The sequence below is a fragment of the Choloepus didactylus genome, chromosome 7 (assembly GCF_015220235.1).
Source record: "Choloepus didactylus isolate mChoDid1 chromosome 7, mChoDid1.pri, whole genome shotgun sequence".
In the NCBI taxonomy this organism is placed as follows: Eukaryota; Metazoa; Chordata; class Mammalia; order Pilosa; family Megalonychidae; genus Choloepus; species Choloepus didactylus.
In genome coordinates, this window is record NC_051313.1 from 2,551,182 (window position 1) to 2,564,713 (window position 13,532).

The following is a 13,532-nucleotide window of genomic DNA, read 5'->3' on the forward strand; positions in this document are numbered from 1 at the left end:
CTTCGATCTTTCTCCAGCCACAGTGCTCCTTGCTCACCTCTTTCCAGTGTCTCTAGGTTTCTCTCAATTCCTAAAGATTACCAAGCTCGTTCTCACCTAAGAGATTTGTACATCTGGATCCTTTTCCTACTTCATGTCTTGGTTTTGCTGTCATGTTCTCAGAGAGGACCTTCTGGATGGTCTTACCTGAAGTCTATTTTCCCTGTGATTCTTGGTTTTAATGCCATGTTTATGCCTTTAATAGCACATCATGGGTTAATTTTATAAATTGTTGACATTTTATATATTTTACATTTTATCCCCGAGGAATGTAGGCTCAAATGCAGGTATTCCTTCACTTCTTGCTCACCACTGATTGTCAAGTGTCTGGCAAAAAGCAGGCATCATTCCAAATTTGTTGAACAGCTAGGATGCATTTAAAACAAATTTTAAAAAATTCACGTAATGTTTGACTTTTTATTACTTTGATCTTCTGTGGTTCCTAATCATTATGCAAATGATTAATTTTAAACAAATCCTTTCAAGTTCATTATGGGAAAAACTTTCAGTATAACATTTTTCTTTCAAGGAATGCTTGTTATTGGAAACAAAGTTGACATGCCAGCAGGATACTTTAATAAAACATTTTTAAAAATCTGTATCAACTGAGGCTGTAGCTTCATTATTTGTCTCAATGGTTGTGTTGCCTCAGGATAGGCTTTGAGGATGTGAAATGTGTGGGTTGTTTCATTTGTCAATATAATTTAGCAAGGTGGCATGCATAAATCTGATTTTATGGAAGCAAACAAGAAGGCCAAATTCTCTTGGACTCAGAGTCTTTAGAGGTTGTGAGTCTGAGAGACTGCATTTTTAAATATTCCACTGAGTTCCATTCTCTCAGAGTCCTACAGGGGGCCCAAGGCTGTACTGTATTTATGAAAACTTGACGCCTCAGTACTTCGCTGTTAGATGAGGAAGGAAGTCCCAAAATTCCAGTAGGGGGAGGCTGGTGACCTCATCAGCCAGGGAGGGTGCTCAGATGATGGATTGAAGGGTTTCCTAAAGGAGGAAGGGGTGGGCAGGATCGCGGATAAAGGCTCCATTTCAACACCACCCTCTAATGCTAGCTGTGTTTGTAGAATTCCAAACATTAGGAAGAAAGGTGAAAAAAGCCTATTAAAATTCTTTATTTAAGTACATCTGATGTATGCATATTTGAAAAAAGTATGGATGATCGAATGGTAGATCATTTTAAGCCTGCATGTTTAGATCTTCTTAATTAATATAATGATATGGAATTTTATAATATCAAAAATAAAAGAACATTATATAAAAATATTTGCTTCATATGGCTATAAACCACACAGCACATCAAAAAATCTAAGAATTGCACTTAAAGATATTAGAATATGCTCTAAATACACTAGTCTATGATCCGTAAGCAAACTGTGGTAAAACTTTTTAAATAAAGAAGTTAATTAGTAACACTCTCTAAATTGGAATTTGTCTTTGAGAGGTTACTCAGTCTTAGCTGGAGCTGTTGAATGCATCCTTTCGGTAGAAGTGTGCGTGTTAATTTGACACCAGAGGACATATTTTCAGCAGAAGGAACAATATGTGCTAATGAAGCTTGGAAGCTTGCTGGCAATTGATATTAAGGTTTCTCTGATTTTCCCACTAATCAGATCTAAATTACACGACTGATAGACATTTTTTTCTTTACCCATTATTTAAAAGCTGATCACATTTTAATTTCACATTGAACTGCCCATAAAAAATTAAGGTAAATGCAGCAAAATTATCCAACTTAGGAAATGTGCTAACTTTTTTTCTCCTAAATTCTTAGCTGGGTTCTGCAGTGTCAGCAAAATCCTTTTCTCTGTCTCTGAAAGCTGCTGTGTTTGTACAGCCCAGAGAGGGCACCGTGAGCCAGGAGCTGTGGTCTCCTGGCAGGACCAGAAATGAAAGGCCCCTTTCCTTCGCGATTCCACCTCTCCCGCAGCTTCCGCATCTTTCCTCCTCTGTGGGTGAAAATACCACTAATGTTCACGTCGCGGAAGGTCAGTACTCCACTTTTACGGTCAGTGGCCAAGGCCATGTAGTGGATCCGTTTCCTGATAGCCTCTCACACCCTCCAAAGCCCAGGGTGGTTTTTGCACAATGCTTGCTGGGTCCTCCTGCCCCAGGAGCTCTTCAACGCCCACAAGGCCTCCTTAGACAGAGGGGAGGTGGAGCCTGGGGGGCTCAGAAGCCCAGGCTCAGGGGGCACCCCCTGCCGGCCGGGGGCAGACAACCATGCAGTTTTGTGATGTGATTGCCTGGAATCACAAGTCCAGGTTCAGTTAAATGAATTTAATTGATTTTGATTTGCAGTCCAAGAAGGTAAAATTCCAGAACATCAGCCATCCATTTCTTTCTCCTGGTCATTAGCTAAGCTGAAATATCGCTAGGGTGGATTTTGTTTAAACCCCGTCTTGTTGAATCACAGTGAAAAGAGTCAAAACCGAAGGTAATAAAATTACTTCTATAAACGTACATGCTTGTGAATGCATATAACTATATTAAATATTTGTCTTGGCAAGGAAGTAGACTTTGCTTTGAGTCTTCAGAAGACTTGCGGCCGCTGGGCTTGTGCGTGGCCAGCCTCTCTCTCAGCAGAAGCTGCCTGCTGCTCTGTCGGCTAATCACCTGCAGCCCTGACACCAAGGTTAGAGAGAGGAAGGGGCTTAACTGTACATGTCCATGTAAAGAGATGTGCAAGCCCCCGACCCTCATTTCCACACTCTTCACTACTGTTTAAAGGCATTGAGTCCTGTAAACTACGCGTCCTTCATGTGCCTGCGGGGACCTGTGGGGCTGGCGGATCTTGAATCTGGCGACATACATAATGCCCTGGTTAATTTCTAAAACAATGTAACACCGAGAAGCACAACAGGCCTCCCTCCAGAGCCACCCCACGAGAGACGTTTTAGTCTGAGCACTGATGGCTGCAGAGCCACGCTCGGGGCGCCCCATTTGGTGAGGTGCTTTCTTGCTGCCTTTGCAGATGATCTGCAGTGGTGCTGCCAAGGATCCTGACACAACTCACGGTGGATAGTGGATTATTCATGAAACGCCTCTCTGAAACTTTACAGTAATATTGTAATGATTTTTATTCTCTTATCTTTGAATTTTGGTATACCTTGCACTAACATTACCTTCAGGAGGGTTTTTCTTTCCTGAATCCCATATTTCAACAAGCTTCTTTTCACCTTTTAAAAATATCTTGATTTAAAAAATTGTTTAAAATACATTTGACACCAAAATATTGGAACTAGGATGTGATGATTGAAAATGGATTTTAATGGTGTCAGGTCATTCCCGTTTGAATGAATAAGTAAAAGTCTAATTATTGGTCAGGACGTTCACCAGGATTCTTGTTGACACAGTGTCTCATGTAGCCAGAGAAATAGCACATCCTATTAGAGGCAACGAACTGAAATAAGATGCTTATAAGGGAGGGCACTTTAGCTGTTTGATTAAGCAGGACTCACTGATTTGTGTATTTCTAATGAGCCAGATCTGTCTCACATCCCACATAATGGGAAAAAGTGCACTTTTCTCTACAGCTTTAATTCTCTGCCCTTGGATGTCGAGTCTGGCTTTGGAATTTTTCTTTGGTAGTCTTAGGTTTTCTTATGTTCTTAGGCTCAGAATATCTTGCTTTAAAAGAATTAAGAATTATTTTACACTCATTTCTTAAGCATGGATTCTGACTTTTTTTTAGCATTTATGTTAGGAAGAATTAATTATGTTATCAAAACATAATTATGTTATCAGAAACTTGGAAATAACTGATCTTTGTATGGTATGAGTGTGTGTGGGTGTTCAATTCAAGGGCTTATTTCCACCAGAACTTGTTGTGGAAGACGTATATTCTAAGGCACCAACTTTGGGCCTGTTTATCTTTGACTTGTCTTGAGTTTCCTGAGGTGTCTGGTCTGAACTAGGTGATAGAATGACCCTCTTTTATCAACAAAATGTGATTCCTTACACTGATTCTGACTTGAGATTCTGACTTATTTTGTAGGCTCAAATGTCCTGATTTACCCTCCATATATCTTTGAGTCATTCTTTTGCCTGTTTGCAAAACTTGTGTGAAAAATCAGCCAGCTATTTTCTCTCTCTCTTTTTGGCATTTATTTACTAGCTAAATACTAAGAGCTTCCCACCAAAGAATGCAATGTTCAAGAGAACTCTGGATAATGCTTGGAGTTTAGGTGCCTCTCATGAATATTCATTTCAATGTTTTCCCAGTCCATGTTAGATTTTGCTTTTTGGCCGTTGTTGCCATGGTGGTGGATACAAGAATCCGACTGGCCAGTCCTGAAGTGATTGGCCCTCCCCCAGTGAACACATCTCACGAGGTCCTGCATGGCCCGGGGTAGCTGGCGCCTGAGAGAGGTGACGTGGGAACGCCTCTGAGCATCAGTGACATCACCCACAGTTTTCTAGTGACTACTGCCTGAGGGCCTTATCCTGGAGCTAGGAACGAGTTGAAATATAAAATCTATGCATTACTTCAGCAGCATTTTTATCACCTGGGAACTTGTTAGAAATCCAAATTCTGGGACTCTCAACCCAGAGCAACTGGATCAGAAACTCTGGGAGTGGTTCCCAGCATTAGGGATTTTTAGATATAGAATCATACCTGTAAAAATAATGACAGTGTTTTCTCTCTCTCTTCTTTTTTGCTGATGGTTATATTCTTATTTCTTCTTCTTACCTTGTAGGATTAGATGACACGTATAGAGTAACGTTGGGTATAATGGAAATAACCTCGTTTTTATTTTATTTAAAAGAAGTTTGTTGTTTGTTAGTTTTCTGGTCTTTAGTATGTTTTAAAGTTCTCATACTATTTGAAATTTTTACATAGTTTTTAAACAGGGATGCCTGCTGATTTTTAGCAAATGTTTTCCAGAATTTATTGATATAATTATAGGATTTCCCCCCTTTGATTTTTTAGTATTTGAAATGTGTTGACGGATTTTGTAATGTTGAAACACATACGCATTCCTGGAATCAGTCTAACTTGGGAGACTTACTTTAATATTTTGCTAGATTTGGTTTGCTAAGGCCCATCCCCTGCATTCTGGCTAACTGAGTCATCATACTTTTCCAAAACCAAAAACACAAACACGCCAGGACTCTTCTCTTTCCATGGTCACGCTGGCTCTTTTCTCGCGCGGTGGGAGCACGGGGGCCTTCCCGCGCTGCCTGGACCTCAGTGCGGCCTTGTGTCTGCTCAGCCTCGGCTGACAGTGACCTGGCCCTCCTGGGCCCCACCTGCCCTCCTCAGGATCCTGCCACGCCTCTGGCTGGGCAGCTGTCCTCGCCAGGTGGAGCACGTGACCATCAAGATGAAGCACGAGCTGGGCATCACGGCCGTGATGAATTTCCAGACTGAATGGGATGTGGTCCAGAACTCCTCCGGCTGCAACCGCTACCCAGAGCCCATGAGTCCGGACACCATGACCCGGCTCTACAGGGAGGAAGGCCTGGCCTACGTGTGGATGCCCACGCCGGACATGAGCACTGAAGGTCAGTGTCAGAGGGCGCCGGCTCCCGGGAGGAGCCCTCGCTGTCCACCTGTCTATTGTTATCTGTCTGTCTACCTACCTATCTAACTATCATCTGTATCTATTGCTATCATTTATGTCTACCATATCTATCACCTTTCTGTATCTATCAGTATCTATCTATCCATCTTTTATCTACCATATCTATTTATCCATCTATATGTCTATCATCTATCAATTTGAATGACCTAAATATGAATGGTAGAAATGGAATTTACGTAAAGAATTAGGTCTACTATGTTTAATACATATCTTTGGACTCCGTGGCTAACATTTGGTTTAAGGTGGCTCCTTTAATTAATGTGCTTATTCAGCACACAGATGCTTGTTGTGTGCACGCTGCATGCGTGGCACGTTGCTGGTGGCCTGGAGCCCACGGAGAGGAAACGCTTTCGCAGCTCCTGGTCTCTGGTGCTCACACCCTGCAGGGAAGGCAAACGCTAACTGAGGGAGGAGGGGATTCAGGCACAGCTCCCGTGAGGGTGCTCTGGGCTCAGAAGGATGCAGAGGCCTTGCTAGGGGAGGGCGGGGAAGGGCGGGGAAGGCCCCGCGGCTGCGCTGGAGTGTGGGGGAGGCTGGAAGGAGGGCGCGGGCAGCGTCCCAGCTGGGAGGGGTCTCCGCAGAGGCCCAGACTGTCCCGCAGCCGCGGAGACCGCGGGAAGGGAGGGAGGCTGCGAGACCCTGCCCTCCGAAAGCGCACCCTCCTCCCTGCCCTCCTCCCCCTCCCTCCTCCTCTCCCTCCTCCTTCCCTCCCCTTCCCTCCTCCCCTCCCCTCCTCCCTCCTCCCCCCCCCGCCGCCCGGAGCCGGGCCACGCAGGCAGTACCGCCGGCGGTCGGCGGGGGGCAGCAGAGAGCCGCGGAGCGCTCCTTCCAGGCGGGCGGGTGGGCGGCTCAGGCGGGGCAGGTGCACCGCCAGGTCGGGGAATGTGGCTGCCTCCGCCCCTGGGCCCCAGGTGGGTGCCGTGCACCTCCGCACCTGCCTGCGTCAGTTCACCGGATTCTCGGGGCCAGTCTCCAGGCAGCCCCTTCTGCAGAGGCGGAGGCTGTGCAGCCCAGGTGAGCAGCCTGGTCGAGGCCAGGTAAGGAGGAAGAGGCCCGGCCGCCTCCCGGGTCCCGGAGATGAGTGTGGACGAGGGCGCTGGGAGAATCCCCGGGAGTGCGGTGCGGTGGGCGGCAGTGTCAGAGCCCGCGCGAGGGGGGCGTCTGCCAGGCCCGCTGGCACCATCACTCACACTGTCTACCCTTCCTCTGCACACTTTGTCCTTTGCAGAGAGGTTTCTATTTTTCTATTCTTTCTTTTTAAAATTCTGATTTGTGCCTTTTTCACTTGAGACACACAAAGTTCTCAAATCTACCACTCATCTGAAAAAAAATATGTTCATTAAACCTCAGTTTCCTTCCCAGAGAACGCACGGCTATCCGGCTATCCGTAACAAATGTGCCGGAGTGCTCCCACCACAGCCACCCTCCCTCACGGCCTCACAGCTTCCTCCCCCACTCAACCCACCCAATCCAGCTCGGGCACAACAGGGGCCCTGAGCTGGGTCCGCGCGGTAGCTAGGTCTGCACCACAGCCGCCAGGCAGGCCCAGTCCTGCACTGCAAAGAGGGGTAAAGAGATCCCACCTTATAGGACAATGCAGACAAATAAGATGGGTAGGAAAGTGCCAGGAAATCACCTTGTGGCTGCAAACGTGAGCTCTTAGTCCCGAGTCCTCACGTTTCTACCAGAGGTAACGAGGACCTCAGCAGCGTCATAATTCAAAGGTGAATAGAAGACGTGTTCAAGGCCAGTAACATGTTCAGCCATCTATCAGCCCCAGTGTGTGCACACGTGTGTGTATTTATGTGTTCACTTGAGTATGTGTGGTGTCTTTGTATATTTGTGTGTGCACATGTGTGCATGTACCCATGGTTGTCTGTGTTTGTGTGTGCATTTCTGTGTGTTTATTTCTGTGTGCACCTGTGTATATGTGTATGGGTGCATTCACTGTGTGTGCACCTGTGTGTGCACCTGTGCTGCATATTTGAGTGTTCATGCATGTGCACATGTATTTGTGTGTGGACACACATGTATTCATGTGCTTGCACTGTGCACATGCATGTTATCTGTGCATTCATGTATGTGCACCTTGCACATTTGTGTGTCTGTGTGTGTGTGTGTATGGGTGCATATTTGTGTGCTCGTGTGCATGTCATGTTTGTGTGCACATGTGTCTGTGTGAGTTGGAAAGGCCTAAAGTTGTTTGAGCAGCAGCTGGTTTCTTTCAGGGTGGGCCTTGGACGAAGTGGGTCCCTGGAGGGTTTACCACTGTCTCCCCAGGCCCTGGTACCACTCCAGGGACCCCCTAGTGCCCCGTCCTCCTTGGCACAGCCTTGGCTTTCAGGAAGTGCTTAATCATTCCAGAGGAGGAGCACCCCAGAGGGTGCTGGCCAGAAGTTGGGGTGCAGTGGCCTCCAGGGCCTCAGATAGAATAGGCCTGATGTGAGAACGGAGCCCAGTGCAGGGGTGGGAGCTGAGCTGCTCCTGCTGACACCAGCTCCACATGCAGCCAAGGCCACCCAGGTGGGCATGGATGGGCTCGGGCTCCTGGGAGTCGGTTCCCAAATGGAGGGAGATATGTGGGTGAGTACAGAGAGGGCCTCTAGGCTGGGGGTCCAGCCAGGAGGGGGGCAGATGTGGCTGAGGTCAGTTCACAGGGTTTGAGGATGCAGCCCTGCAGTCCCCGGAGCGGGCCGGGGCAGAGCTAGGGATTCAGGGGGCCCTGACCTCAGGGTGGCCGAGAGGTTACACGTGCTGTTGTGAGGTGCTCTGGGCTGCCCCTGGCCCGCGGTGGGGGCGGGTGACTGTCAGCCCTCAGCAGCCAGAGCAGGGCGATTTGCGGTCATAGGCAGTCAAAGCAGACCCGGCTCCACCTCCCTGCCCCCCTGCAGTGTGGATTTCTTATTTATGCTGCTCAAATGTTTGTTCTCAAGTGGGAAGGCTGAGTGGTTTGGGGAGCAGACCACTGGGGGCCGTGCCCCTGTGGTGGAATCTTCCGCAGCCTCCATGTAGCAGCTGACATTTACCTTTGTGTGAGCACAGAATGGCAACCAGGCCCCTCTCCTGTCAACTCCTGAGCTGTGTCTGCGTCATGGAGAGCGATTGCGTCCAGAGAAACTACAAGAAGCATGTGTGTGGGGAGGGGCAGTGCGTCACCGACACCCCCGGTGCAGGCCCTTCCTCGGGGAGCCCCTGGCCAGAGGGCAGGTCTGGGGGTGGGGCCTGATACTGTTCTGCTTGGCAGGCTGGTACCCCAATGCTGTAAACACTGCACCCAAGGCGGACAGGCTGGTACACCAATGTGGTAAATACTGCACCCCAGGATGGATGGACTGGTACCCCAATGCTGTGAACACTGCACCCCAGGGTGGACAGGGGGGTACCCTGATGCTGTAAACACTGCAGCCCAGTGCGGACAGGGTGGTACCCTGATGTTGTGAACACGGCACCCCAGGCCGGGGCTCTGGGTCCCGCAGCTCTGGCATCACCGCGTGCTCCCTGCGAAGTGGCTGTGTGGTTATTAGCATAGCAGGCATTCGATGACAACCCACGTTGTAAACCTAGATTCATTTCCTGCCAATGCACACAGCCCCCGGAGAGGCGGTTGGGGCCGGAGACTGGTAGCAAAGCCGCAGCAGGTGCGCCCGGAGTCTGCACGGGGCCCCTCCCAGCCTGCCCCAAGCAGAGTGCGCCTTCCCCGACGGGCTGCGTGCACACTGCCTGGAAGCTTCGCCTCCCCTGACGCCCCGATTGTTGGTAATCAGCCGCTTAGCATCCCCCCCAAGAAATGTTCCGCTGCACGCAGGTTCTTACCTGTTGCATTCCCAGTGAGGTTTGGAGCCTCCAAGAGACCTGTGCACGCGTAGTTCGCGGTGTCACCTTTCTCTAACCACAGAGCACCCTGAGCCAGGCTTGGAGCCTCGGATGAATCAAAGTTCACGGCTCTGTTTGGACTGCGAGGAGTGGAGTTCCACTCGGGATCGACCTGTGACTGTGCGCACACAGCGCCAGGCGAGGGGGCCGTGGGGTCTGCGGAGCAGGTGTGCACCTGCCCAAAGGCATCCCAGGCAGAGCCGGGAGATGGGGCGGTGCCGGCTTCCTGTGCGCGCTCTGCCCTTCCCAGCGCGGGGGAGCCCGTGGCCCGTGCCCTTCCCAGTGTGGGGGAGCCCGTGGCCGCGGGGGAGCGCAGGCTCGGTGGGGCGGGGTGGCGGCGGGTAAACCCCGGCTCCTCTGGCGAGCGCTGTCCTTGCCAGAGGGGAGGGTGAGCTCCATCCAGGGTCTCTCGCTGGAGAATCGTGGCGTGGAGAAGACCCACGGGAAACCCGTCATCTCCGGGGTGGCGAGGTGAAGGCCGGGCATGGCTCTGCCCTGTGCTTCAAAGATGCTTCTGGCGCCAGAGCGGCCCTTAGGGTTAGGACGGAGAGGGCTACGGGGCCAGTGCCAGGCCCAGGCTTCTTAGAGTTCACGCCTCCCTCCATCCCCACCCCCTGTAAAATTAGAATCTGTGAGCAGGAGACACCCAGGGCCCAGGAGTTCAGGGGAGCCATGGTGGGGTGTCTCTGCCCCGGGGGTGGGGCAGGGGGTTAGTCTAAGAACCCAGCAGAGCGACAAGGGGAAGGCGTTTGAAACGGAAGCCTGCAGTTGTCATCGCCCAGTCAGGCAGATGTTCAACTTGTTTTAGTATTCTCTCTGCCAGAAGCAAATGAATACATGATCTGTTATCCCCCACATATCTATTAATAAGTCGGCCCCTCCATTGGACACATAAAAATTACCAAATGTTGAATGACAAGATGGACTCCTTTAACCTACAGGGACTAACTCTGTGTTTTACCTGGAAGGTCATTTTGGATTAAGGAAAATTCAGGCAACATGATGTGACAGATCCTCTGAAAAACCTCCAAACCTCTGCCAGATCAATACAAATCCCTCTGATGTAAAATTCCATCTGTCCCACCTCTGGTGACCCTTAGCTTTCCTTGGGAGGGAAATTTGCATGAAGTTGCATGAAAAGAGCGGCCACAGCGAGTGAAGGTTTAGCGAGAGCCGGCCCGTCGCTCGGGAGTGCGTTTCACTGATGGGCATCAGATCTAAAATCGCGCCACCTTCTCGTTCAAAGGGGGACGGGGCACAGGCTGGTGCAGCTCGCCTGGCGCTGTGCTCTGCTGCGGCCGGTCCGTCACGCATGTCTTCCTCTGTCCACCAGGCCGGGTGCAGATGCTGCCCCAGGCGGTGTGCCTGCTGCACGCGCTGCTGGAGAACGGGCACACCGTGTACGTGCACTGCAACGCCGGCGTGGGCAGGTCCACGGCGGCCGTCGGCGGCTGGCTGCGGTACGTGCTGGGCTGGAGCCTGCGGAAGGTGCAGTACTTCCTCATGTCCAAGAGGCCGGTCGTGTACATCGACGAGGACGCGTTGGCCCGGGCAGAAGGGGATTTCTTTCAGAAATTTGGGAAGGTCCGCTCCTCCATTTGCAGCCCATAGCTGCCATCTGTCTCCCTCCCTCCTGGTTTTCCGATGGTGGCTGGGGCAAAGAGGGGCAGGCGAGCAGAGACAAAGCCTTTCCCTAGAGCAGAGCTGCTCTCTTGCTTGTGCTGGGCAGCGTCGTCTTTGAAGTGTTTCACAAAGGAAGCAGACTGAGTAGAGTCGAAGGCAGCTGGGCTGTGTCGTGGCATTCCAGCCCGAGACAAGGGGTGACGGGGGCAGTTCCCGCTGCCTGGAGGCAACGAGGCGCCTGCTTTGCAGACTTGGCACCTGTTTTATTGTGAGTTCATGGCTGCACTTCCTGTTGCCTCGTAGCTGTTGGGCTTGCAGAGGAAAGCGCTAGGGATTTTTTCATTCGCACACGTGTGGATGCACACATGCACACACATACACACACAAGTATTGTGTTTCTGCCGAATTGAACTGATGTCATAAAATGGCAGTTGCTAATGAAGGGACTAAGAGTTCAGCCTGGACAGGGACAAATGAGAGCTCAGTGTGGCTGAGAGGCAGTGGCCACCGGACTTGGCGTGTGTGTCCTGCATCACGGTCACTGAAGTCCGGGCAGGCAGCCCCTTCTGCACCCACCCGGCTGTCTTGTGTGGTGAGCAGAGAGCCATCTGCCCTTCCCCCACTCTGTCACTCTATTTTGTGTTTCAGTTGAGCCTCCAAGAGCACAGTTGCTTGCACAAGAGCTGGGCATGATCACCGTGTTTATTTGACTCTTAGCTCAGTCTCTTTTCCATGCAAAGGTGCATCTCCAAGCACAGGGCAGCGACTTCAGCTTTCCCCTGGGAGTGTGCCCTGAATTGCAGCTGCAGTTTCTGAGCAGTGGCCAAGGATGGTAGGAAAGTAGCTTCACTTTGTACAACCTACTTTGAAACATGGTGGCCATCTCGAGGTCCTCCAGGCCTGAGTCTTAGTGCCCAGGAGGGTGGCATCACCAAAGCGGCCGAATGGCCAGGCCCAAGGGGGTGGTTCCGCAGCTCAGGGTCAGTCTCGGCTCGGCCCTCAGTCCCCTGCAATCCACGGTGACTGTGCCTCCAGACATGCAGGCCACAGCTCAGGCTCTGTTCAGAAGCAAAGGAGAAGAAGACTTGGCCTTCAGCCTGTGGCCCAGGAGCAGACCTGGGCTTGCCAGGTACAGCCCAAGGCAGGGCCTTCTGCTCTGGGCCCCTTAGGTGCCTTACAATCTTCCCTCATTTAATCTTCATAGCACCCTGGGAGGGAAGCTCTGTTGTCTCCATCGTGAAGTGAGGAATTGAGGCTCAGGGTGTGTACGTCCAGTGCCTGTGGTCACGCAGGGAGTAGACAGAAGAATTGAGATGCAGAGCCCATCTTGTCTGAATCAGAGCTCAGCTCCTTTTCCTTCAGGCTGCAGTGCTTACACATCCTTCTCCTACTTCTCTCCGGCCACAGATGCTTACTGATGAATGTGAGGGGCTCTGGTTTAGGAGGTATGAGGGTGAGAAGGACACGAGGTATGTTCTAGTGGAGTTCAGAGAGGATGGGATGATTTGTAACTGTGGGGAGATGGCCTCTGATTTGGGTAGAGGAGAAGAGATAGGATGCATCTCTTTAAAAGTTAACTTTATAAATCAGCATTGAATGAGGTGAAGTCTGTATCTAGCTCCCTTTGAAAGAACCCATTTACAGCCAGAATGTGTTGTGGAAAATTTAATCTTAAAAATGGAATATTTCGAACTAATTATATACATGGCTTTAATGTCTAAGAAATTCAGTTCTTTTCATGATAAACAGACCTCCTTGGGTGGATTTTTCCCTTTTTTTTTTGCTCTGATAAATCAGTTTAGGGCTACTAAAGAATGTTTTGGAATAATGTATGTTGTTCTCCATGAATGGCATGTCTAATGTGTTTTGAAATCACCTGGAAAGTTTGCTAAATAAAAGCATCAAAATGACCTTTGTGTACATAATTTTTAAACATGATCTCCAGTCAACCCAAAAACCGTAACAGCAAACTGTTTCTTATTTGTACAAGGAACAGCTAGCTGAGCTAAATTGTTTTTTCCTTGTCATTCTTGTTCTCTCATTAGTTGATCAAAATTGGCAGTAACATGAGAAAAGGGAGTCAGACGTGAGGGCACCACGGAGGAGTGATGGTGAAAAACTCAGTGTGTCAGAGAAAGAGCAGATATTGTTCCACTGTTGCTGGCATTAACCCCATTTTCAGTCACAAATATCTCCAAGAAAATCATAAGAAGACCTTATTCATGGTTAAAAAAAAAAAAAGTCCAAATTGGGTTGCTTTCTTTAAGACTTGAATCATGTCTCTAAAATATTTTATGTGCCAGTGTAAGCAAAGGCCTTTCGATGGCCACTGAGGTGTGGGTAACACTCGCGATGGCTGGAGACGATGAAGGCAGTGTGGCTGGGGTCCTGGAAACG

At 49.8% G+C, this 13,532-nt stretch overlaps 1 protein-coding gene across 2 annotated transcripts in view; it reads left to right on the forward strand.

The window, feature by feature from the left end:
- The window catches only part of EPM2A (EPM2A glucan phosphatase, laforin), a 104,795-nt gene extending 91,788 nt beyond the window's left edge, over nt 1–13,007 (forward strand). For both annotated transcript variants that reach the window (XM_037842603.1, XM_037842602.1), the window contains 2 exons: nt 5,318–5,559; nt 10,846–13,007. In XM_037842603.1, coding sequence (XP_037698531.1) covers nt 5,379–5,559; nt 10,846–11,123 — 459 coding nt within the window. In that variant the 5' untranslated portion in view covers nt 5,318–5,378 and the 3' untranslated portion in view covers nt 11,124–13,007. The remainder of the gene's footprint in view (nt 1–5,317; nt 5,560–10,845) is intronic.
- Nucleotides 13,008–13,532: the final 525 nt, after the last annotated feature.